The sequence below is a fragment of the Podarcis filfolensis genome (genome assembly GCF_964270895.1).
Source record: "Podarcis filfolensis genome assembly, chromosome: 12".
In the NCBI taxonomy this organism is placed as follows: domain Eukaryota; kingdom Metazoa; phylum Chordata; class Lepidosauria; order Squamata; family Lacertidae; genus Podarcis; species Podarcis filfolensis.
In genome coordinates, this window is record NC_139614.1 from 53557681 (window position 1) to 53584129 (window position 26449).

Sequence of the window (26449 nt, forward strand, 5' to 3'; positions counted from 1 at the left end):
ACTACAAGCCGCAATCACCTTTTATTCCTGGCAGCATGGTCAAAGACTTGGGTCACGACACAACTGGCGAAAGTGGAGAAGTACCTGTTTAAAATAAATCGGGACAAGCATTAGGCTGCGTGTCTGAGCTCCCCGGGACTGAAGGAACTTTGCAGACGTTTTGCAACGCTCTTTTACCAAATTTTGATGGGAAGGTCAGGGCAAGCGAACAGGTATCTAAAGCCATTTGCACATAACAAAACATGTATTTTATCAAAGTAATTGCTGAACTGAAATGCAACGAAGAAGTATATTAATAGTGAAATACAATGAAGAAGAAGTATATTAATACAGTGGTAGCTCGGGTTACATACGCTTCAGGTTACAGACTCCACTAACCCAGAAATAGTACCTCGGGTTAAGAACTTTGCTTCAGGATGAGAACAGAAATCGTGCGGCAGCAGCAGCGAGAGGCCCCATTAGCTAAAGTGGTGCTTCAGGTTAAGAACAGTTTCAGGTTAAGAACGGACCTCCGGAACAAATTAAGTTCTTAACTTTAGGTACCACTGTAGTGAAATAATTATTAAGCTCTTATTTAAAATGATTTTTATTCATAGCAAACTTAATAATGCAAACACATGGGCATTTGGCAATAACAAAAGTTATTTTGATAAAATATGTATTTTGTTATGTGCAAATGGCTTTAGATACCTGCTAGGTCCATAAATTACCATATAGCATATATTCAACACAAAAACCAGCGAGTTTGTTGTTGACAAAGGACAGCTGGATATATAAAGTGCCCTATTACCTTCAGTAGCTAAGGGCCTCATCAAACCTAAATCCGCCCTGGTCTCACAGGTCCTAGTCCGACACTCTTAACCCAGAACTTTCCAAACTCTGTGTCACAACACGTTAGTGTGTCGGCTGCGTGTGCAGTCGTGCAAACGCCCCTTGTGTTCCTCCCGGGGCTGGAAAGAGAGCGGGCAGCCAGCCGGTTTGCTAGCCAAACTGAATTCCTGCGTTGCAAATCGATATACGTCTAAAAAGTGTGTCGCCAACAGGAAAAGTTTGGAAAGCTCTGCTCTGACCACTATGCCACGCTGCCTCCACGGGTTTGCGGTTGTACTCACTGGATGTAAGCGTCAAGGAACAAGTCGGCTTTCTGGGCCAGGTACAGGTCTTGGATGCTGACGGATTCTGACACGCCGAAGGTTTGCTTCAGAGTTCTGTAGCTCTCCTCCGTCAGGTCCCAGATGACTTGGAAGCGGTCGTTCAGCTCGTCCAAAAGCTTCGCGTTCTCAAAAGACCCTTCGGCGGCAAGCGGGTAAGGTAGGGCAAGGAGCAAACGTTAAATCAGGGGTCAGCAAACTTTTCCAGCAGGGGGCCGGTCCACTGTCCTTCAGACCTTGTGGGGGGCCGGACTATATTTTGAAGGGGGGGAATGAACGAATTCCTATGCACCACAGCTGCAATACCCTGCTGTCCGTACAGCATACATAGCAGTGCACACACATGCGACATACATAGTGGCGCTGTGCATGCGCTGCTGGGTGGTTTGCCCCGCCCCTTGACACACCGCACCGGGTGCCGGAGAGCCTTCCTTCGCCCCTGGCACAGAGTGTGAAATCTCAAGGCCACGATGCCCACGCCACGTTCGCCCTCTGTGCTCACCTGACTGCAGGAGGGGCTGGAGGACGACGCTGTTGATCCGAGCAAGGCAGGCAGAGAAGGAATCCTCTGTCCTAAGCAGTGAGGCAGCGGTGTCTGTGATGCTCATGTCCTGCCAGGGATCAGGAAATAGGAGAGAACACAAAAGACTCCAAATTAGACCGGAGCTGCAAAATGAAAAGAAAAACCAGCTACCCAGCTTGCTGTTTATGAAGCCCCAATCCCAACCCAAGTAGCCTGAACCACGTTGAACAAATCAAATTTGCAAATCTTTATTGGCATATACAGTGGTACCTCAGGTTAAGTACTTAATTCGTTCTGGAGGTCCATTCTTAACCTGAAACTGTTCTTAACCTGAAGCACCACTTTAGCTAATGGGGTCTCCAGCTGCCGCCGGAGCACAATTTCTGTTCTCGTCCTGAAGCAAAGTTCTTAACCCGAGGTACTATTTCTGGGTTAGCGGAGTCTGTAACCTGAAGCGTATGTAACCCGAGGTACCACGGTATACCAGATTCCAGCAGGGTTCGGAGCAATAAAAGAACTCAACATAATCTGCATTGGACACTTAAGTTAACGTTGTGTAACTTTCACAAATCCTCATTGCGCGTTGCAGAAACCTCCATTTTTCAGAGACACGGTTGATGGAATCTTTCGAGGAGTTGGAGACGGCGTTTATAAGTGGTCCACGTTTCACAAGCACACAGTAAGGTTGGTAGTACAATAGCTATGTAAACAAGCATTTTGGTTTCCCTGCGAATGTCTCAAACACTCTGCACTTCAATCGGGAGAAAGATGCAGTCGCAGAGCTCAGGCCAGGCATAGGCAAACTTGGCCCTCCAGATGCTTTGGGACTACAACTCCCATGATCCCTAGCTAACAGGACCAGTGGTCACGGATGATGGGAACTGTAGTCCCAAAACATCTGGCGGGCCAAGTTTGCCTATGCCTGGCTCAGGTGATGATGGATTTCGGCATCAATGTCGGCCCTCGTGGAAAGATAACTGCCCAACGAGTTGAGGAAGCGGGACCTTCACATTTTCCATCTGGCACAGAGCCACTTCCTTTGTTACCTTAATAGCCCATTGCCTCACCAGGAAGCTAACCTGGCTATTCCAGGGATTTCTATCCCTGCTTAGATTTTAACACTTGCTGGATACAGGGATTAGAAGGAGCCCAAGCATACAACCTAAACCCCCTTTTTAAAAAAGAACAACAATAAGGACTGGCAACACTTTTTCAGAAATGAATATTTTGCTATTTCAGTGTTATAAGCCTAGCTCCCCCAATTTGGTTACCTCTGGGTAATGTTGACCCTTTGACCGTGCTTACTGACAGCTGATGGCAGTCATAGCTTGACAAAATCTGTAGGGGAGAAGGCTACTGGGGAAGCCTACTGGCTACTGGGGAAGCCTATTGCAAAACCCAGCTAAAGAAATACCGCTGATTCAGTGCCATTTTTAGAAAGCTTTTTCTCCAGAAGTGGTATGATTAATGTGGGAAACAGGAAGCCGCAGCTATGATGGTCAGCTGATAAATTAACTTTCATTCTCCCCCACGGTTTCCCACCAAAAGGATATCGGGAAGGCCTTTGGGGTGAGCGAAGGCAAATCTAACAGGATGGGAGGAGAGATATTTTTGCATATTTAGGGTACCAGTAAAGGAAATGAACTACAATGTCATGATTTCCCCCCTCCCTGCTTGCTTCTACTTAGTGGGTTCCCAAATTAGTCCTCAGCAGCTGCAGTTTCTGTGTGCAAAAGCCTTTGACTGTGTCGACCACAGCAAACTATGGCAAGTTCTTAAAGAAATGGGAGTGCCTGATCACCTCATCTGTCTCCTGAGAAATCTCTATGTGGGACAAGAAGCTACAGTTAGAACTGGAACAACCGATTGGTTCAAAATTGGGAAAGGAGTACGGCAAGGCTGTATATTGTCTCCCTGCTTATTTAACTTATATGCAGAATTCATCATGCGAAAGGCTGGGCTGGATGAATCCCTAGCCGGAATTAAGATCGCCGGAAGAAATATCAGCAACCTCAGATATGCAGATGACACAACCTTGATGGCAGAAAGTGAGGAGGAATTAAAGAACCTTTTAATGAGGGTGAAAGAGGAGAGCGCAAAATATGGTCTGAAGCTCAACATCAAAAAAACGAAGATCATGGCCACTGGTCCCATCACCTCCTGGCAAATAGAAGGGAAAGAAATGGAGGCAGTGAGAGATTTTACTTTCTTGGGCTCCATGATCACTGCAGATGGTGACAGCAGTCACGAAATTAAAAGACACCTGCTCCTTGGGAGAAAGGCGATGACAAACCTAGACAGCATCTTAAAAAGCAAGACATCACCTTGCCAACAAAGGTCCGAATAGTTAAAGCTATGGTTTTCCCAGTAGTGATATGGAAGTGAGAGCTGGACCATAAAGAAGGCTGATCGCCGAAGAATGGATGTTTTTGAATTATGGTGCTGGAGGAGACTCTTGAGAGTCCCATGGACTGCAAGAAGATCAAAATTATCCATTCTGAAGCCCTGAATGCTCACTGGAAGGACAGATCCTGAAGCTGAGGCTCCAAGACTTTGGCCACCTCATGAGAAGAGAAGACTCCCTGGAAAAGACCCTGATGTTGGGAAAGATGGAGGGCACAAGGAGAAGGGGACGACAGAGGACGAGATGGTTGGATAGTATTCTCAAAGCTACCAGCATGAGTTTGACCAAACTGCGGGAGGCAGTGGAAGACAGGAGTGCCTGGCGTGCTCTGGTCCAGGGGGTCATGAAGAGTCGACATGACTAAACGACTAAACAATAACAGCTGCAGTTTTACCTGCCCTGCAACGAAAGGGTGTAGGAGAATTGCAACAGAAACAGAAACAGGAGTGGAAATCACTTATGTTCCCTAACTCCTCCTATTTCTGGAATGCAAGTCAGTCCAACAGATCTGCTGATATCTGCTGCTTTTTTTTCTTCCCTTCTTTTTTGGTCTTGTTGACTTGTTAACAGAAGAAGCGTGGAAACGTTACAAAAAGAAACAGAAAACAAAGATTCGATCTTTTAAAACAGAAAGCCCCACCACCTGGAAGGACAAATGTACAAAGCAGAAGGGATAATGAAATATTGACTCATAACCATTTTTTGTTGTTGAAAAATTCTCCAAAGAGTGGGGTATTTGTAGAGTTCATGTAAAAAGAACACTGTCAAAAGATCAATCCGTTGGCAGGTCTTGATTGAGCTGCGGTGTATTAATAGGATAATGGTACAAAAGAAAATTTATAGTAACTCAAATAATATGGAGAAAGCAAAGTTTAAGCGTGTGTTTAAGGAATTTAAATCGAGAATGCAAGGGGAAGATCAGAGGTCTTGACAAATTTAATTACAAATGGATGTACAAAGCAAGTATTAAGTTAAAGCATGGGTAGGCAAACTAAGGCCTGGGGGCCGGATCCGGCCCAATTGCCTTCTAAATCTGGCCTGCGGACGGTCTGGGAATCAGCGTGTTTTTACATGATTAGAATGTGTCCTTTTTTAAAAAATGCATCTCTGGGTTATTTGTGGGGCATAGGAATTTCTTTATTATTTTTTTCAAAATATAGTCTGGCCCCCCACAAGGTCTGAGGGACAGTGGACCGGCCCCTTGCTGAAAAAGTTTGCTGGCCCCTGAGTTAAAGAATGAATAACTGTTTATTTTTATTTCTCATTTTGCCTATAATATCTATTGTAAAAGGTAAAGGGACCCCTGACCATTAGGTCCAGTCGTGGCCGACTCTGGGGTTGTGGCGCTCATCTCGCTTTATTGGCCGAGGGAGCTGGCGTACTAAGGACTAAGCCGCTTCTGGCGAACAGAAACGCTGTTTACCTTCCAGCCAGAGCGGTACCTATTTATCCACTTGCAGTTTGACGTGCTTTCGAACTGCTATGTTGGCAGGAGCAGGAACCGAGCAACGGGAGCTCACCCCGTCGCGCGGATTCGAACCGCCGACCTTCTGATCGGCAAGTCCTAGGCTCTGTGGTTTAACCCACAGCGCCACCTGCGTCCCTTAATATCTATTGCATACTTCCGTTATAAAGTTTTCAGTCAGTAAAGCACTCAAAAGACTCATAACAAAGATTCCCTTTAAAAATAACCAAGATATAGAAAAAGAAAAGTCTCATCCACTTGTGAGTTCCATCATTCTTGAGAATAAAGAATAAAGAATATAGTCTTAAATGAGACAGACATTTGCTTATGCTGGTGGCCTTGAACGACCAGAGGGGCACCAGGTTGGTGATGCTAGGTTGGCTATTTTCCCCTCTCCCTTTTCCTGCTGGGGAAAAAAAAAAGCATCTCCCATTGTTAAGGCACAAGAGACTTCTCTTCCAGGAAAGATAAAACAAAAAACTCAACAGGTATTCAACCTCATTCAAGCCTGGTTTGAGTTTTAAACACAGGAAACCAAACAAAGCCAGGTGTGATGCAACAGGAAAAAATGTGCATCAAGCCCATTCATAAGAAGCAGCTCAATGCGTACACCGGCCTTTCGCAAAATGGGGAACTTTCACAGCGGCTGTCATTTCATTCATTCACTTGTTCCATTCTTTCAGCCTTCCGCTAGCCGGTCCCAGTCAGATGTTGCTGGAATACAACTCTCATTATCCCCAACTGTTGGGTCATGCTGTCTGGGAGCTAAACAGGGTCACTGACAGTCCCTGTCGGCAGGCTAGCCATCCAATAGATGCAGCACAAAAGGAAAACGGAACTGGGAGGGAAGAGGTGAGAAAGCGAATTCAGGTACGATGCCTGAAAAGCTAAAAGAAAAAAGAAAGGGAAATGATGGAAGGATGATCCGCATCTACAGGACAGAAAGGGAGAAAGAACAAAGTCTTTTTAGGAAGAATGAGACCTTGGGATGGTGGAGCTGGAGGAGCGAATATTCTGGGCAGTGAACTTAGCACGAAGGAAGGAAGTTTGCCTGCCATGGCTGTTGGAGAAAGGGCCCTGAAAAATCTCTTAATGTAAGGGATCTGGCAGCCTCTCGACTGTGCTGGACCACAAATCCCATTAGCCCTGACCATTGAGCATGCTGGCTGGGGGGAGTGGGGGCCCAAAATCTGGAGGCCACCAGGTCAAAACAAGTTGACTATTTCAACAGTCACTGTTCAGACTTGACAGCAGAAAGTCACCCCCAGTCCAGTATGTGACAATTTTTTTGGGGGGGGGACGGGGGACCTGGTGAGTCAAGTTTCTAGGGAATGATTGTCAATTGCCATATTTCGTAAAGTAAAATTCCTGACACCCGCAAAATGTTGAGCTTTTTAGGGGAGACCAACCCCCAATATTACCCTTTTTACTTTTACTTTGGGAGCTGTTTTCGCTGCTTTTTTCCATTGCATTGCCATCCATCCGTGTTTCCCCTGACGTTTTGCCAGCAAGATTCCCCCCTGACCCCATTTACACACCCAAAAACCAGAACATTTTTCTTATTCTATACTAGACCCATAACAGGAAGGAATATTAAGTTGGCTCTTGTAGCAGCTGTTGGCTAGAATCAGGAAACATGCCAGACGTTAACCATGTCGCTGGAGTTGGTGAGACCCATCTATGGTCCAGATCTTTATTTCTTTAACATTGGGGGGTTTTTTTGGGGGGGGACCCTCAAGAAATTCACCTCTGCATCTCAACTAAAAGCAGCTTGCAATAAATGGGTTTTCAAGGCCTGCTTTAAAACGTTACTAGTGATGGAACCAAATGGGTATCGCTTGGGAATCTGGAGCCAATACCACTGACCTTCAAATTGCAACCTTTACAACAACCCTGCAAGGTAGATGGGCCTTCTTCCTCCATCTCCAGAGGCAGGCACAAGGCTGGGGGAAGCCACAACCTCACAGCCTAAGGCCGAAAAGCAACTTCATGGCAGAAGACAGATCTGCCCCTGGGGACCTCTTGAATGAGAACTAGCCTTGAACACCACTCCAGACAGCTCCGGGTGATATCTTCCTATATGCATAGAAATGTAAGGCTGTCGTCACGCAACACCCATTAGAGCATTTGTAGTGCATCTTCAGAATCCAGGATTTGCATGAAGTCAGGCAGGGGGAAGGAAAGGGGGGAAAGGCAGGTTGCAAAGTGGGTTAATGTAGGGGAAAAGATAGGGGGCTGGTGAATGGAGCAGACAGGGGTGTAGCCGTGTCTTTGTTTGTGTGTTTAGCTGCGGTTCTTGCATTGCCATGGGTTGGACTAGAATGGGGTCAGCAAACTTTTGCAGCAGGGGGCCGGTCCACTGTCCCTCAGACCTTGTGGGGGGCTGGACTCTATTTTGAAAGAAAAAAACAAACAAACGAATTCCTATGCCCTACAAATAACCCAGAGACGCATTTTAGATAAAAGGACACATTCTACATATGTAAAAACAAGCTGATTCCCGCACCGTCTGTGGGCCGGATTCAAAAGGAGATTGGGTTGGATCTGGCCCCTGGTCCTTAGCTTGCCTGCCCATGGACTAGATGACTTTCAGGGTTCCTTCCAGCTCTCGTTTTTGTCTTGTATTTTTATGCTGCGAACTGCCCTGAGACAGAATCCTAGAGTTGCTGAAATAAATGAACTTTCCCACGATATTCTAATTTTTCGAGTTTCACCTGTAGAAGCCTTCACAAACTCCTATCATATGGCTTGCAATCTTCAAACTTTAAATAGGATCCCAGATATTATTTTTCCACTTGCAGGAAGTTTTATATAACCATTTAGAAGTCGTTCTTCCATCCCCATGCAGTCTGACTTGGTACACTCCTCTGGGAGTTTTCCACACACACACACACACACACACACACACACACACACACACACACACCCCTCCACCTACAAGTATAGGCTAGTCCCCACTTATAACCCCAAAGTGAATCCTTGAATATCTGGCAAATGAGCAAGCCTTTCTCCCAGGCTTCCGGCTTAAGCCTCCCACCTGGTCCAGCCTTCCAGGGACGCCAGTCCCTCCCCATGACTAACTCTCCTGGCATCTGTTTACGATGCAAGAGTTAAGGCTGGATTCCTTGGCCTAGCCGACCGCGGTAGGAAAGCTTCCATTCAAGCCCAAGGAAAGAAACGAAAGAGGTAAAAGGGAAGAAAAAGCAAGTTTCAGCACAGACAAAAACTGCCCCTTTCCGCTGCCAGGAAAACATCAGAGTTCAAGCCCAAGGAGGGCGCCCCGCTGTCTCCCGGTTCTGAATGGGAGTTTCGCCGCTCCGGCACGATTCACATCGTAGGGAACGAAATGCAAAACACAGAGAGTTTCAGTCGTGCCACAGGTTTCCAGCAGAAACATTACTGCCTCCAACCTGGGTGGCACAATAGAAGCGATCGATAGCCTTTTCCTCCTCCATTAATTTGTCTAAACCTCTTTTAAAGCCATCCAGGCCATCACTGTTTCCAGTGGCAAGGAGTTCCATAGTTTGACTGCACTGCATTAAGAACGACTTTCAGTTCTCTGTGCTGAATCTTCCAACGCTCAGCTTCACTGTCCACAAGTCCTAGTGTTATGAGAGGGAGAAAAGCGTTCCCCTATACAGTGGTACCTCGGGTTACATATGCTTCAGGTTACATATGCTTCAGGTTACAGACTCCGCTAACCCAGAAATAGTGCTTCAGGTTAAGTACTTTGCTTCAGGATGAGAACAGAAATCGTGCTCCGGCGGCACGGCAGCAGCGGGAGGCCCCATTAGCTAAAGTGGTGCTTCAGGTTAAGAACAGTTTCAGGTTAAGAACGGACCTCCGGAACGAATTAAGTACTTAACCCGAGGTACCACTGTATCCGCTTTCTTTGTGCCATGCATAATTCTATAAACTTCCAGTACATCCCCTCTGACTCCAATCCGCCCCCCCAAAAAAGCTGCAACTTTTTTCATAGAGGAAACCGCTTCATCCCTGTGATCGTTTGGGCTGCTCTTTTCTGAACAGAAAGCGTCGGTGCCCACCAGCTGAACCCAAACGTCACAGCAGCACACTTCCTATTTGTGATTCTCAGAAAGTGCAGTCCAGAGGAACGTCGCCTTCAATTGACTGAGAGACTACTGCAATGTGCTCTACGTGGGGCCGCCTTTGAAGGTGACCCGGAAACTGCAACTAATCCAGAATGCGGCAGCTAGACTGGTGACTGTGAGCGGCCGCCGAAACCACATAACACTGGTCTTGAAGGACCTACACTGGCTCCCAGTACATTTCCGAGCACAATTCAAAGTGTTGGTGCTGACCTTTAAGGCCCTAAACGGCCTCGGCCCAGTAGACCTGAAGGAGCGTCTCCACCCCCATCGTTCTGCCCGGACACTGAGGTCCAGCGCCGAGGGCCTTCTGGCGGTTCCCTCATTGCGAGAAGCAAAGCTACAGGGAACCAGGCAGAGGGCCTTCTCGGTGGTGGCGCCCGCCCTGTGGAACGCCCTCCCATCAGATGTCAAGGAAATAAACCACTATCTGACTTTTAGAAGACATCTGAAGGTAGCCCTGTTTAGGGAAGTTTTTAATGTTTGGTGTTCTAATTGTGTTTTTATTATTCTGTTGGGAGCCGCCCAGAGTTGCTGGGGAAACCCAGCCAGATGGGTGAGGTATAAATAATAAATTATTATTATTCCAAGGAAAAACACACAACAACGGTTCCACCCGACCTGTCAGGAATTGCTTTCATAGAATCATAGAGTTGGAAGAGACCACAAGGGCCATCGAGTCCAACCCCCTGCCAAGCAGGAAACACCATCAGAGCACTCCTGACATATGGTTGTCAAGCCTCTGCTTAAAGACCTCCAAAGAAGGAGACTCCACCACACTCCTTGGCAGCAAATTCCACTGTCAAACAGCTCTTACTGTCAGGAAGTTCTTCCTAATGTTTAGGTGGAATCTTCTTTCTTGTAGTTTGGATCCATTGCTCCGCGTCCGCTTCTCTGGAGCAGCAGAAAACAACCTTTCTCCCTCCTCTATGTGACATCCTTTTATATATTTGAACATGGCTATCATATCACCCCTTAACCTCCTCTTCTCCAGGCTAAACATGCCCAGCTCCCTTAGCCGTTCCTCATAAGGCATCGTTTCCAGGCCTTTGACCATTTTGGTTGCCTCCTCTGGACACGTTCCAGTTTGTCAATGTCCTTCTTGAGCTGTGGTGCCCAGAACTGGACACAGTACTCCAGGTGAGGTCTGACCAGAGCAGAATACAGTGGCACTATTACTTCCCTTGATCTAGATGCTATACTCCTATTGATGCAGCCCAAAATTGCATTGGCTTTTTTAGCTGCCGCGTCACACTGTTGGCTCATGTCAAGTTTGTGGTCAACCAAGACTCCTAGATCCTTTTCACATGTACTGCTCTCAAGCCAGGTGTCACCCATCTTGTATTTGTGCCTCTCATTTTTTTTGCCCAAGTGCAATACTTTACATTTCTCCCTGTTAAAATTCATCGTGTTTGTTTTGGCCCAGTTCTCAAATCTGTCAATCTTTCTGACTTCAGATATTGGCGACCCCACATCAGAGGAAAACCCATCCAACTGAATCATCTCAAAACCGGAACCTTCCTGATGCAATGCCACACTGCTCAGTTCCTTGAATGCCGCTATCCACAATGCCTCAGAGGAAATGGGGAAAATCCATTTGGTGCTCCAGTGAGCAAGGCGCAAAAGACGCATCAAAACCAGGGTGTAAGGTGTAAGGCGCATCAAAACCAGGGTGTAGGGTGGCACACACAAGGGATCCTTGCAAAAGGTTGTCAAGGCCAGCTTGTGAGATTTTCGGCACATATCTTGCTTTAGGATTTGTAGGTCTCACAGGCAGAAACCCAGACATACAACCAAATTCCCACGCTGCAAATACACGTCCTTGCTTCACCAACTCTGCATTATCCCACGTGTAAAGGTAAAGATAAAGGTAAAGGGACCCCTGACCATTAGGTCCAGTCGTGGCCGACTCTGGGGTTGCAGCGCTCATCTCGCTTTATTGGCCGAGGGAGCCGGTGTACAGCTTGCAGGTCATGTGGCCAGCATGACTAAGCCGCTTCTGGCGAACCAGAGCAGCGCACGGAAACGCCGTTTACCTTCCTGCCGGAGCGGTACCTATTTATCTACTTGCACTCTGACGTGCTTTCGAACTGCTAGGTTGGCAGGAGCAGGGACCGAGCAACGGGAGCTCACCCCGTCGTGGGGATTCGAACTGCCACCCTTCTTATCGGCAAGCCTTAGGCTCTGTGGTTTAACCCACAGCGCCAGATGGCCTTGAAACGGTGCTTTAGATGTCAATAAATTAATTGTAATAATAATAAATAACTACTACTACTACTACTTTACCACACATCAGGTGCAAATGTAGGCTGCATACATACCATATATTCAAAGGACATTTCTCACACCCCCCCCAATAATCTTGGGAACTGTAGTTTACCACCACAGAGCTATAATTCCCAGCACCCATGATTCTTTTTTTTTGGGGGGGGGGAGTTTGAAATGTATGGTGTAGATGCAACCACAGGGTTGGGGGGGGGAATCTGCCAATTTCCATTTCTTTAACCCCCCCCCCCATTTTTCCAGTCTTAAATTCAGTGTTCCACACTCCTGCAGCAGCTTGCAGATTTTTAAACGCGTCAGCATTTTCCAAGCACACACATTTGTGCTAGCAATTCCCCCTCGTACAATACATTTCTGCTTATTATTTTACCATACTCTCCCATAACATATCCATTTTGGCACACATTTCCTGGCCAAAGAGCTGCACTGCAAAATGGAGAGGGAGGGCATCTGTAGTTTCACGTTACGGTGCAAACGGAATTGAATTTCGACCCCCTATCCCCGTGTAGATGCCAGGCACAAGGTAGGGTGAAATATCACATGCTTCAAAAATAACAAAATCCAATAGCAATAGATGAAGAGCGTGTCCTTTTCTCCCAGAATCCTAGAAACTCAACAAAGCTGATGGGCAGAGAAAAGTCAAGGACTCCTCTGCACAATGCAGAACGTGCGGAACTCACTGCCACAAGGTGCGGCTGGTGACAGCTACTAGCCTGGAATGCTGTAAAAGGGGATGAGGCAGAATTCACAGAGGAGAGAGTATGTTCCATCCCCATGTTCAAATTCCACTGAATTCCAGGAAGTCTGTTGCCTTCATGTCCTGCCAAGGACATCAATAAGGTCTTGGTGGTAAAAATAAAAAAGTAAAGGACCCACAGACGGTTAATTCCAGCCAAAGGCAACTATGGGGTTGTGGCACTCATCTCTCTTTCAGGCCGAGGGAGCTGGCGTTTGTTCACAGACAGCTTTCTGGATCATGTGGCCAGCAAGACTAAACTGCTTCTGGCGCAACGGGACACCGTGACGGAAACCAGAGCGCACAGAAATGCCGTTTACCTTCCTGCCAGAGCGGTACCTATTTATCTACTTGCACTGGTGTGCTTTCGAACTGCTAGGTTGGCAGGAGCTGGGACAGAGCAATGGGAGCTCACCCCATTGCATGGATTTGAACCGCTGACCTTCTGATTGGCAAGCCCAAGAGGCTCAGTGGTTTAGACCACAGCGCCACAGTCTTGGTGGATGAGGTCAATGGCCCCTCTATTTCAGCATCCTGTTATTGCGGTACCCAACGAGATGCCCATTTACAAGAAGGCAGCAAGCGACAACCAGCTCTTTCTTCTTAATGCATCGCTCCCTCTGGAATAGCCATACAGCCAGACTCCTCCTTTAACAATACAATCCTCTCTGTGAGTCTACTCAGGAGCAAGTCACCTGAATCCAATTGGAGGAGGTATACTCCCAAGTAAGTATCCTTCTTCCCCTCGCAAGCACTGGTTAAACTGGGATACACATTTAAGCCAATTCGGTCAACCTAGACTGCATCATCCCACTCTTAAAAATAACAGGAAAACCGCCTCTGATTTGAATAGGGCATTGTAAAAGTTTTTAAGAAAAGGAACCAGCTGGGCAAACCAGCCTCCTTTGCGTCCACATCCTAGGTGGCTCCTATTTCAAGCAGTCTGCAGGCTGCCTGTTCATCAGAAAGCAGTCTGCGCATGCTCTACAGTCCTGTTACTTCGGAAGAAGCCAGGCTTGAATCCAACTCGGGCTCCTTGCCTTTGAGAACAACAGAGGGCAGTCTAATTCACAGATGGCCCGATTTCACAGGCCGAGGCAGTGAGGGGTCTCAGTTGCTACTGAAAAATCCCAGCTGGTCAAAAGTGGGTTGGACTAGATATCCCCTGGGACCCAACTCTACCATTCGAAAAAAGAAGACGGAAAAACAACTTGCCTTATATTGAAAGCAACATAGCTTGCGTGGTTCGTTGCCGGCGGCACCCTTGAGCAGTTCTGGGCAGCTTTTCATGCCTGGCTGTTTAAGAACCTGCGATGCCACTCCCGCCCGCCTCCCAGTGCCAAATTTCCTTTTCTGTTCAGCTGCAGATCCTGCTTCCTGGATGACACACACACACAACACACACCCGCCGCAGCCCAGAGGTACGATTACAAAACCATCCCAGGCAGGAGGTTTCAAGCCAGCCGCACAATTCGTTTCCTCCTTCGTCCCGCCTGTTTACAAACAAGCCCTACTGCCTGGCGAAGGGCAAGGATTTAGTTTTAAAAGATCGGGAGCCTGGGAGCAAGATTAAGGCCAGGGGTCAGCAAACTTTTTTTTTTTAAAAAAAGAAGAAGATTGGAACATGTTTATTGAATATATGGGGGTGGGGTTGTGTATATTTGAAAACATTGACAGCATTAAGATAATTTCAGCGTAAAGAAGTTTAGTTTCGTTTATGTAAATTATGCAGGGATTTATGTTATGCAAAACAAACCATGGAAAGAGAAGAAGGGAGATCATTTATATTCTAAGGTTGTTTAAATGAATACAGCGGTACCTCGGGTTAAGAACTTAATTCGTTCTGGAGGTCCATTCTTAACCTGAAACTGTTCTTAACCTGAAGCACCACTTTACCTAATGGGACCTCCTGCTGCCGCCGCGCCGCCGGAGCCCGATTTCTGTTCTCATCCTGAAACAAATTTCTTAACCTGAAGCACTATTTCTGGGTTAGCGGAGTCTGTAACCTGAAGCGTATGTAACCTGAGGTACCACTGTACTCTAAATTGTAAAACACAGGGGGCTGGGTCCACTGTCCCACAGACCTTGTGGGGGGCCGGACTGTATTTTTTTGGGGGGGGGGATGATGATGAATGAATTCCTATGCCCCACAAATAACCCAGAGAGGCGTTTTAAATAAAAGGACATTGTACTCATGTAAAAACATGCTGATTCCTGGACCATCCACGGGCCGGATTGTGAAGGCGATTGGGCTAGATCCGGCCCCCGGGCCTTAGTTTGCCTACCCATGATCTAGGCTGTAGCTAAACTGCCCAGCCAAGGCGGCTGAGGAATGTACAGAAGGGTGCATCTCAAACAAAGGAGCTTTGAAAAAAGAGAGGTTGGCATTTAAAAAATGCCAATGCGAAAACCCCCGAATTGAAACTTACAGAGAAGAGCAGTTCTGTCAATTCTGGCCAGAGACTCGGGCCAACGGCCCATCTAGTCCGGCATCCTGTTCTCAGAAAGTGATCCAGAGAGGGAAGCACACAAACAGAATCCCAGCATAAATGCACAGTCTCCTTCTGCAGTTTTCAGAAACTGGTACAGTGGTCCCTTGGTTCTCCAACGCCTTGGTATTCAAACAACTTGGAACCCAAACAATGCAAACACGGAAGTAAGTGTTCCGGTTTGCGAACTTTTTCCGGAAGCTGAACATGCTCCGTTTTGAGTGTTTCGCTTCCAATTTGAGTGCCACACTTCTGTTTTGAAGTCTTGTCTGTTTTTGCTATTTATTTTGCGTTTTTGTGGCTCTTTTTTGTTTTGTTTTTGTGACTGTGCGGAACCCAGTTCAGCTACTAATTGATTGTTTGTGTGCCTGCAGTACATTGTTTATTGCTTTCATTTTACGGATCCAGTGGTACCTTGGTTTTCAAACTGCAAACATGCATTTTATATCTAACGGGACCACTGATCCATAAAATGAAAGCAATAAACAATGTACTGCAGTCACGCAATCAGTCCACCAGTAGCTGAACTGGGTTCCGCACAGTCACAAAAACAAAAAACAAAAGAGCCGCAATAACAGAAATGCAAAATAAATAGCAAAAGCAGACAGACCTCAGCGTAAGACTCAAAACAGAGCACGTTCGGCTTCCGAAAAAAGTTCGCAAACCGGAACACTTACTTCCTGGTTTGCAGTGTTTGGGTTCCAAGTTGTTTGAGTACCAAGGCGTTTGAGAACCAAGGTACCACTGTAGCCAAATTTGTGGGCTATCAAGAGCAGGGGTCAGCAAACTTTTTCAGCTGGGGGCCATTCCACTGTCCCTCAGACCTTGGGGGGGGACTATATTTTTTGGGGGGGGGGGATGAACGAATTCCTATGCCCCACAAATCACCCAGAGATGCATTTTAAATAAAAGGACACATTCTACTCATGTAAAAACACTCTGATTCCCGGACCGTCTGCGGGCCGGATTGAGAAGGCGATTGGGCTGGATCCGGCCATCGGACCTTAGTTTGCCTACCCGTGATCAAGAGCTACAAGCCTGGATGGCTGTTCTCTGTCTCCACAGTTAGGGGCAGCAATACTTTCACTTCTGGGAAACTGCTGAAGGAAAGAGTGTTGAACTAGGAGTTCCTTTGATCTCAGATTTTTATTTCTTGCAAGCCAATTACGGTCCCACACAAATCCATTCCAGCTCCACAAACCCGCTTTGCCAGAGCACCCCTGAGGGCAAACCGTGTTCTGTAAAAGTGTAGGCCAAATGTTTAAAATGACATTTGTAAAAAAAAAACCAGAAGCATTTTTGTTAGGGATTGTTGGACAAGACCTGCCAAGAAAAATAAAGAATTTGTTTATGCAAGCAACGACGGCGGCAAGAGTCTCGATAGCACAAGGATGGAAGAACGAGAAAACCCCGACAAAAGAACAGCGGCAAGAGAAATTAACGAACTATGCAGAACTGGCGAAACTGACGCGTAAATTGCGAGATAAAGACAACTGTGACTTTAAAGAAGAATGGGAACTTTTTACAGCCTATTTAAAAAGACAACAAAATGAACTGGACTCCTTGGCAGGTTTTGAACGAACATACCCAAATTTATTGGGTTAATATGGTGGATAGATAATATAAGGATATATACAATTTTGCAATATGCAGAGAACAATATGAGATAAGAAATCAGAAAGAGGGGCTGCAGGAAGTCCGGGGGGGGGGGGGGAGAGGGTATGTTGGGGAGGTGGGAGGGGAAAAATGGGAAGGGGAAAGCAATGAAGATGATTCGTATTGTTGATTTGTTATGTTGAATTTGTTAATAATTTTTTTTTTTTTTTTTAGTAAAACTGTAGGCCAAACCAGTTAGCCAAAGAACGCAAAACCGTCTCTTCACGTGCTGCAGCCACCAGGCGTTTGCTCTCTGGCAAGAATGCAGCTCAGCAAAAGCATCCCACGAAGTCCCTCTGCTTCAGGGAAGCGCTAAAGGAGTCCTAACAAAAGCCTCTTTGTATTCTCGGGTGCTCTTTGCTCTTCGTAGGCGAGGAGATGCCAAGCCGATCCTCCTTCGCTTGATGGAGCAAGCCGAGCGACCTGGGACAGAACATTCCTGGACCAGCCAGCCAGAACCGGAGCTTAGGTGGGAGACGGAGGAGGGATAAATGATGCACACAATTTATTCTAGGGCTCAGGAACCTCCAGCAGCTCTCCAAGGACATATAAGAGCATGGCGGCTAACAGATTGAGGTTGAATCCTGACAAGACAGAAGGACTGTTTTGGGGGACAGGAGGCGGGCGGGTGTGGAGGACTCCCTGGTCCTGAATGGGGTAACTGTGCCCCTGAAGGACCAGGTGCGCAGCCTGGGAGTCATTTTGGACTCACAGCGGTCCATGGAGGCGCAGGTCAGTTCTGTGTCCAGGGAAGCTGTTTACTGGCTCCATCTGGTACGCAGGCTGAGACCCTACCTGCCCGCAGACTGTCTCACCAGAGTGGTGCATGCTCTGGTTATCTCCCGCTTGGACTACTGCAATGCGCTCTATGTGGGGCTACCTTTGAAGGTGACCTGAAAACTACAACTAATCCAGAATGTGGCAGCCAGACTGGTGACTGGGAGCGGCCGCCAAGATCACATAACACTGGTCTTGAAAGACCAACATTGGCTCCCAGTACGTTTCCGAGCACAATTCAAAGTGTTGGTGCTGATCTTTAAAGCCCTAAACGGCCTCGGAGGAGCGTCTCCACCCCTATTGTCCAGCCCGGACACTGAGGTCCAGCTCTGAGGGCCTTCTGGTGGTTCCCTCCCTGCGAGAAGCCAAGTTACAGGGAAGTTACTGGGCCTTCTCAGTGGTGGCACCCACCCTGTGGAACGCCCTCCCATCAGGTGTCAAGGAAATAAACAACTATCTGACTTTTAGAAGACATCTGAAGGCAGCCCTGTTTAGGGAAGTTTTTAATGTTTGATGTTTTATTCAACAGTGGTACCTCAGGTTACAGATACTTCAGGTTACAGACTCCGCTAACCCAGAAATAGTACCTACAATAGGTACCACTGTACTGGGAAAATGAATTAGATAGCACGCTGTAAATTTTAAACTGCTTTCCCATAATTCCTCCCATTTTTGTAGCTCTTTTGAGTATCCAAAATCCTGGTACACATCACCACGTCTATCAGCAAACCACAGATCTCTGGCATTCTCCCCAGAGCTCCAAAGCTGCTCTGTGTGGGACACTTTGGTGAATGTGACACAGCTCGAAGCAGTCTTAAATTTTCCAGGCAGCAATGAGTGTCTTCTAACTTCCTGCTAGATGCACAGAATTGATGAGTGGCATGGCTTAGGAACTGCTGAGGTGGCCATTTTTCGGTCAGTGACCAGGAACAGTTATTTAACTCGTGACAGGGAATAACCTTGAGAAGTTATGGAAACCTTAGATGCTCGGTGCACAACTGCCTGTTCTAATGGTAGCTTCTTGCAGCTGAAAATGGAGAACACCAACCGCAGGGTGTGTGGGGTTTTAGGGAAGGGGTAGTACCTGGATAGGGGACGCGGGTGGCGCTGTGGGTTAAACCACAGGGCCTAGGACTTGCTGATCAGAAGATTGGTGGTTTGAATCCCCGCGACAGGGTGAGTTCCCGTTGCTCGGTCCCTGCTCCTGCCAACCTAGCAATTCGAAAGCACGTCAAAGTGCAAGTAGATAAATAGGTACCGCTCCTGCAGGAAGGTAAACGGCATTTCCGTGCGCTGCTCTGGTTCGCCAGAAGCGGCTCAGTCATGCTGGCCACATGACCCGGAAGCTGTATGCCGGCTCCCTCAGCCAGTAAAGCGAGATGAGCGCCGCAACCCTAGAGTTGGTCACGACTGGACCTAATGGTCAGGGGTCCCTTTACCTTTAGTACCTGGATAGGGGACACGTCGTGCTCCTTCTGGGGTAGTTTGTTCACTGTTGGTCCCCACCCTGCACTCAGCTCTCACCTGGGGCTCCTAGAAGCTGTCTGCATGCGACAGCGGCTACATTCCTGGGAAACGGCTTCAACTGGTTGGTTAATCCCAGCGCCGGATTTACGTATAAGCTAAAGAGGCTATAGCTTAGGGCCCCACTCTCTTGGGGCCCCCCCAAAAAAATTAAAGAAAAAAAAACAATGTACATTTCCAAAATATAAGATAAAAAACAAATAATATAAAATCCTACATACAGCAACAGTGTTTTGTGTTGTGTAGGCTCCTAGGATGTAAGTCAGGCTTCCTCAAACTCAGCCCTCCAGATGTTTTGAGACTACCATTCCCATCATCCCTGACCACTGGTCCTGCTAGCTAGGGATCATGGGAGTTGTAGGCCAAAAACATCTGGAGGGCCGAGGCTGAGGGAGCCTGATGTAAGTCATGGGCCCCGCCTGCTAGCCTGCTCCCTAAAATATCACTGGTATGCTCATTTCTATATACAGTGGTACCTCAGGTTAAGAACTTAATTCGTTCCGGAGGTCCGTTCTTAACCTAAAACTGTTCTTAACCTGAGGTACCACTTTAGCTAATGGGGCCTCCCGCTGCTGCTGCCACATGATTTCTGTTCTCATCCTGAAGCAAAGTTCTTAACCTGAGGTAATATTTCTGGGTTAGCGGGGTCTGTAACCTGAAGCGTCTGTAACCCGAGGTACCACTTTATGGGGTGCCTACATTATGCATGGGCAAATGGCTTGAGATACCTATTAGGTCCATAGCATATTGTTAGAGCTTAATAATAATTACTTTGATAAAATACATATTTTGTTATGTGCAAATGGCTTGAGATACCTATTAGGTCCATAAATGACCATCTAGCGTATATTCAACAGAAAAAAAACAGCGACAATTTGTTGTTGACACAGGACAGCTGGACATATAAAGGGCCCCATTACCTTCAGTTGGGACGCGGGTGGTGCTGTGGGTTAAACCACACAGCCTAGGACTTGCTGATCAGAAGGTCGGCGGTTCGAATCCCCGCGACGGGGTGAGCTCCCGTTGCTCGGTCCTTGCTCCTGCCAACCTAGCAGTTCAAAAGCACGTCAAAGTGCAAGTAGATAAATAGGTACCGCTCCGGCGGGAATGTAAACGGCGTTTCCGTGCGCTGCTCTGGTTCGCCAGAAGCGGCTTAGTCATGCTGGCCACATGACCTGGAAGCTGTACACCAGCTCCCTCGGCCAATAAAGCGAGATGAGCGCCGCAACCCCAGAGTTGGTCACGACTGGACCTAATGGTCAGGGGTCCCTTTACCTTTTTACCTTCAGTAGCTCAGGGCCCCATCAAACCTAAATCCGGCCCTGGTTAAACCAAATGAGCACAGCTAATGAGTCTCAAGCCCTCAGTGAATTAGGGGCTTCCCGTGCGTGCAAAGACAGGATCGGGCAGACTGAGCAGACAAGACAAATTGTGGGAACAACGGTCAACAAGCCGGTCTCTGCACATGCCATAGAGAGAAGTGAGGGGCAGATGGGGTTTGGCCACCTGGGAAAGGAGCCGCTCTAGAAGAAGGAATCCTAAACTCTGATCCTAAACCTCAGCTGCCTTGAGGGATATCTTCGGGAGAAGAAAAGGCTCTGTAGTAAACCCTACACAAATCCAAAATGGAGGCCTTCCTGCAGCCAACCTGGGGCCAAACGTCTTCCTCTGCTTTCCTCAGCGAGGCCGAGAGGGAGGTCTTGTCGGTTGAGCAGCCCAAGACCTCCAGACACACTGCTAGAGGTTTAATTGCTGTACCACCGGCTTAGCGGTTGTCGGACTACAACTCCCATCATCCCTGTCCATTGGTTAAACCAACCGTGGACGATGGGAGTTGTAGTCCAACAACATGTGGGCGTCCGAGGCTGGTGAGATCCCTGTTAGAAGGCCAGTGTAGGAAACAAGAGCTTGGAAAGCAGAAGCAGCAGTATGACATGATCCTGGAAAGTCAGAGCTGGTCCTGAATGGGGTAACTGTGCCCCTGAAGGACCAGGTGCGCAGCCTGGGAGTCATTTTGGACTCATAGCTGTCCATGGAGGCACAGGTCAGTTCTGTGTCCACGGCAGCTGTTTATCAGCTCTGTCTGGTATGCAAGATGAGACCCCACCTATCCGCAGACTGTCTCGCCAGAGTGGTGCATGCTCTAGTTATCTCCCGCTTGGACTACTGCAATGCACTCTACGTGGGACTACCTTTGAAGGTGACCTGGAAACTGCAATTAATCCAGAATGCGGCAGCTAGACTGGTGACTGGGAGTGGCCGCCGGGACCACATAACACCGGTCCTGAAAGACCTGCATTGGCTCCCAGTCCGTTTCCGAGCACAATTCAAAGTGTTGGTGCTGACCTTGAAAGCCCTAAATGGCCCTGGCCCTGTATTCCTGAAGGAGCGCCTCCACCCCCATCATTCTGCCCAGACGCTGAGGTCCATCTCCGAGGGCCTTCTGGCTCTTCCCTCACTGCGAGAAGCAAAGCTACAGGGAACCAGGCAGAGGGCCTTCTCGGTAGTGGCACCCGCCCTGTGGAACGCCCTCCCATCAGATGTCAAAGAGAAGAACAACTACCTGACATTTAGAAGTTTATAATGTGTGACATTTTAATGTATTCTTAATCTTTGTTGGAAGCCGCCAGAGTGGCTGGGAAAACCCAGCCAGATGGGTGGGGTACAAATTATTATTATTATTATTATTATTATTATTATTATTATTATTATTATTATTATCAGAGGTCATCCAATCCAGCTCAATACAGGATGCAACTGCGGTCTTCAGTGACAGGTGAGCACCCAGCTGAACATCAATGCTTCCAGACAATTTCTACTTTCCTTCCCCGCTTTGGGGCCAAATCATCCGTTATTTGAAGAGAACCACATCCTTGAGAAAACCATAATGGGGACACCTAGTGGCCAAATGGCACAACTACATCGGAGCATTGGAATCAGGCTTACAGACACACTTAAAGTCCTTTCCCCGGGGTAACTCTCGTTTACCCCTTGCAGAGCTGCGGTCCCAAGCACCCTTAGCAAACTACAATTCCCAGGATATATATTTTTTTTGGGGGGGGGTGCTTTAAATGCAAGATGCGTACGCAGCTAGAGTCAGACCATCTATCTTAGATTCGTCAAGAAAGAGCAAAACTCGGGATTCGTAGGATTGCGAAATTGGAAGGGACCCAGTGGGTCATCTAGTCTAACCCACTGCAAGGAAGGTGGGGCATTCCCAGCCCCACCTGGAGCTCCTGGGCATGGAACTTGGGTTTTTTCCATGCAAAGCATTCCATGCCGCCTTAGAAAATGCACATGAAATGTGTTCTCATCACCAAACATGGCAAGCAAGCTTATTGACAAAGGATTTTGCCCTTTCTCTCTTTTCTGCCCTGCTTGTACCATCCTCCTACCGTTTTTAAAGTTTTAAGACTTGCCACCTGATCTTGCTTTTTTCCTCATCCCTCCCAGTTCTGCTTTCTTTTGCTGCTGCATCTCTTAGACTGCAAGTCTCCAGGCAGGGACTGTCTCATTTTTTTACTTGTCTGCATTCAGGCCTATCTGGGAGTCTGTTTGGCTAAAGAGCAGGGTGCAATTGCAAATAAATAAGTCAGCGACAATGCCACACCTCTGACTGCTCTCAAACACCTCCTCAAAAGATCCATTTTTAACCTCAAGCCTTCCACAGGCAAGCTCTCAGTTTCCGTGTCCTACTGTAACTACCGTATTTTTCGCTCTATAAGACGCACCAGACCACAAGATGCACCTAGTTTTTGGAGGAGGAAAACAAGAAAAAAATATTCTGAATCTCAGAAGCCAGAACAGCAGTGAAAGCAGCAATCCCTCTCGCTGTTCTGGCTTCTGGGATAGCTGCGCAGCCTGCATTCGCTCCATAAGACGCACACACATTTCCCCTTACTTTTTAGGAGGGAAAAAGTGAGTCTTATAAAGCAAAAAATACGATAAATACAACAAGGCATTGCATCCCTTGCCTCCACTCCCTGCTTTTCTCTGTTGTTGTCTTTCATGCTCTTGGGGATAAAAAAGCTTTTAAAAATTAAATGATCAAACCCAGCAGTTATTTCTCACTTTTTTCCTAACACAACTTTCTGCGCTAACATGGCCATATCTGCACTAAACATTTAAGGCACATTACAACCCCCAGAAATCTTTTTTTTTGGGGGGGGGGAATCACTTTACCCCCTGCAGAGCTACCATTCCAAGCACCCTTAACAAACTACAATTCCCCGGATCCTGGGTGTGATGGGGGAGCCGTGCGCTTTAAAATATGTTCTAAATGTACAGTGTGGATTTGACCACACAGGAAAACATCCAGTCCTTTGCTAACACAGTATCAAGTCGAGAAATTTCTGTACCTTTGACAATCAACAGCTCAACAGCCACATCCTCCTAAAGTTGCATCTCAGCAGATTGTGCATAACACAGAGCTGACCCCTCTCTCTTTGCATGCTCTGTTCTTTCCCTGACACTTTTTGGACAGCGACGGGCAGGGGAGAAATTTATAGAGAACGTTATGATACGATAATCTTTATTGACATTGTCCCATACAGAACAACGAAATTGAAAAGATCTACATCAGACATTCAAAAACCAACAAGTCTGCTATCCCAGCCTGGTTAACCTCCTAAAAACTCTGATACCCCATAATTAAATACAATTATGTATTTATGCAATGGGAGCTCACCCCGTCGCGGAGATTCGAACCACCGACCTTTTGATCAGCAAGTCCTAGGCTCTGGGGTTTAACCCACAGCGCCATCCGCGTCCTTACACTGCATTTAAAACCAAAATCGCATTTGGGTAGAAACTGTTTCTCAGGTGGCTAGTCCTAGTCTTATTAACCCTATACCTTCTTCCAGAGGGACGTGGGTGGTGCTGTGGTCTAAATCACAGAGCCTAGGGCTTGCAGATCAGAAGGTCGGTGGTTCGAATCTCCGCGACGGGGTGAGCTCCCGTTGCTCGGTCCCAGCTCCTGCCAACCTAGCAGTTCAAAAGCACGTCAAAGTGCAAGTAGATAAATAGGTACCGCTATGGCGGGAAGGTAAACAGCGTTTCCGTGCGCTGCTCTGGTTTGCCAGAAGCAGCTTAGTCATGCTGGCCACATGACCCGGAAGCTGTATGCCGGGTCCCTCGGCCAATAAAGCGAGATGAGCGCCGCAACCCCAGAGTCGGCCACGACTGGACCTAATGGTTAGGGGTACCTTTACCTTTACCTTCTTCCAGAAGGCAGAAGCTGAAAGAGATCATTTCCGGGGTGCACGCTATCCTGCGCTATCTCTGCAGCTTTCTTATGACACCTGGAAGCATAGATTTGATCCAAGGTGGGAAGAGTGCACCCAATTATTCTCTCCGCAGTCTTTACAACCCTGGATAGCATTGTTTTTTTCCTGACCATGCAGCTCCCAAACCACACACAGAGACCATAAGTTAACACACTCTCCATAGTACAATGGTAAAATGCCATCAACAGGTCCTTTGAGAGATTGTTTTTCCAGAGGATTCTCAGAAAATATAACCTCTGCTGTGCTCTCTTCATCAGGTCTTTACTGTTTTTCTCCCCAGGTTAGGTCACCTCTCAACTCCATTCCCAGAAATCGAAACACCGAGACCTGTTCCACACACTTCCCCTCAATAATGAGTTTCGGGTTTCGTTCAGTCGCCCACAACTCACCCGCAGGGAAGACAAAGACTCATTCTGCTAGAAGGTGGGGTCAGGCGATACCAGCAAGGCACGACCACAGGGCAAGGACCTCAGCTGAGCTGCGCATCGTTTTCCTCTGTGAAACACGGATGGCCTTTGCTCCCCTGTCTGGCCCTTCCCCAAAGTCCCAGCCCTTCAGGAGAATTCTCAGGCTCACATGCTTCCCTGTTGACGGAAGTCTCCCAGGCCAACCCTTCGGATTTGCTCTCCCAAGGAAGAAAAAAAAATAGAGAGGCACATCTGTGCCTCCCAGGATGCACTGCGAGCGCATTCCTGGTGTTCATGGAAACTGCTTGAACGGCAGCCAAGAGCTGTACGCCTTGGCAAAAGGCCGCAGCGGCTGTTGTCGAAACTAAGCTGGGAAGCATTTGAGAGAATTAAGAAGCAAGGATACATAGATCACGGCTGACAGCTCTAAGCTGGAAAGCTGAAAGCAGACTCTGGGTTCAGCATCCGGGACGGGAAAAACAAACATTGTTTTGCAGCAAGGATAGGAAGGGTCCTCGCCCCCAAAGAGCTTACAATCCGACTGGCAGGGGAAAGGAAGTCTGGATGGTTCCACAGCCGCACACTCAAACTTGACATTTTGAAACGTGGAACTTAATTGCGAGGGATCTGTTTGGCATCCACATTGTTCCCTTAACTGAGTTTGTGGCTTGCCCCGGAGGAATGCAAGGCAGAGGCTATTACTGAGGGTGCAATAGCGTTTATGGAGGAGGACATTTTGCTCTAGGGACACGGGTGGCGCTGTGGGTTAAACCACAGAGCCTAGGGCTTGCCGATCAGAAGGTCGGCGGTTCGAATCCCCGCGACAGAGTGAGCTCCCGTTGCTCGGTCCCTGCTCCTGCCAACCTAGCAGTTCGAAAGCACATCAAAGTGCAAGTAGATAAATAGGTACCGCTCCAGCGGGAAGGTAAACGGCGTTTCTGTGTGCTGCTCTGGTTCGCCAGAAGCGGCTTAGTCATGCTGGCCACATGATCTGGAAGCTGTACGCCGGCTCCCTCGGCCAGTAAAGCGAGATGAGCACCGCAACCCCAGAGTTGGTCACGACTGGACCTAATGGTCAGGGGTCCCTTTACCTTTACATTTTGATCTGCTCCTCAACGCAAATCAAAACTCAGCATCCAACCACGACTGGTCACTCCACCACCACCCCAGAGTTCTCTTCCCTGGGGAAACCCAGCCAGATGGGCGGGGTATAAATAATAAATTATTATTATTATTATTATTATTATTATTATTATTATTATTATTTATTATTATTCCATACCCTTTTTCAAAAGAGGGAAATTGGGTGGTGTTGGTGATGGGAGAGATAAGCAACCCTCTTCCAGCGTAAATCAGCTTCTGCGTCTGGTCGCCTGGAGGACATCGCTGCTCGTCATAGGCGAGCGGCCGTTCCACAGCTTGCACAGCCCAGGCAGGTGCCCTTCTCATTTACCCATCTGTGCAATCAGGAGGAGGAAACCAGGCGATTCAGACCCGGTTCCTCCGCCGGAGAGAAAGCAGGCCTGGGATAAGTTAATAAGCTGGGTCTCCGGGGAGCTGGGCAGAAGCAGCCAGCAATATCATCCCGTTGCCGACCTGGGAGATCGCACCCATCCACCCCAGCTGCTCCCTGGACCAAG

The 26449-nt window shown here is 47.7% G+C and overlaps 1 protein-coding gene across 3 annotated transcripts in view; it reads right to left on the reverse strand.

The window, feature by feature from the left end:
• Nucleotides 1–26449, reverse strand: part of ALS2CL (ALS2 C-terminal like) — a 78478-nt gene that overhangs the window by 45660 nt on the left and 6369 nt on the right. Inside the window, exons 1-4 of one of the 3 annotated variants that reach the window (XM_083579359.1) lie at nucleotides 24792–25027; nucleotides 1654–1762; nucleotides 1113–1290; nucleotides 19–84 (exon numbers count right to left, since the gene is read on the reverse strand). In XM_083579359.1, coding sequence (XP_083435485.1) covers nucleotides 19–84; nucleotides 1113–1290; nucleotides 1654–1759 — 350 coding nt within the window. In that variant the 5' untranslated portion in view covers nucleotides 1760–1762; nucleotides 24792–25027. Of the gene's footprint in view, nucleotides 1–18; nucleotides 85–1112; nucleotides 1291–1653; nucleotides 1763–13886; nucleotides 14020–24791; nucleotides 25028–26449 lie in introns of those variants that run through there. The other 2 variants (XM_083579358.1, XM_083579360.1) reach the window with 2 other exon arrangements.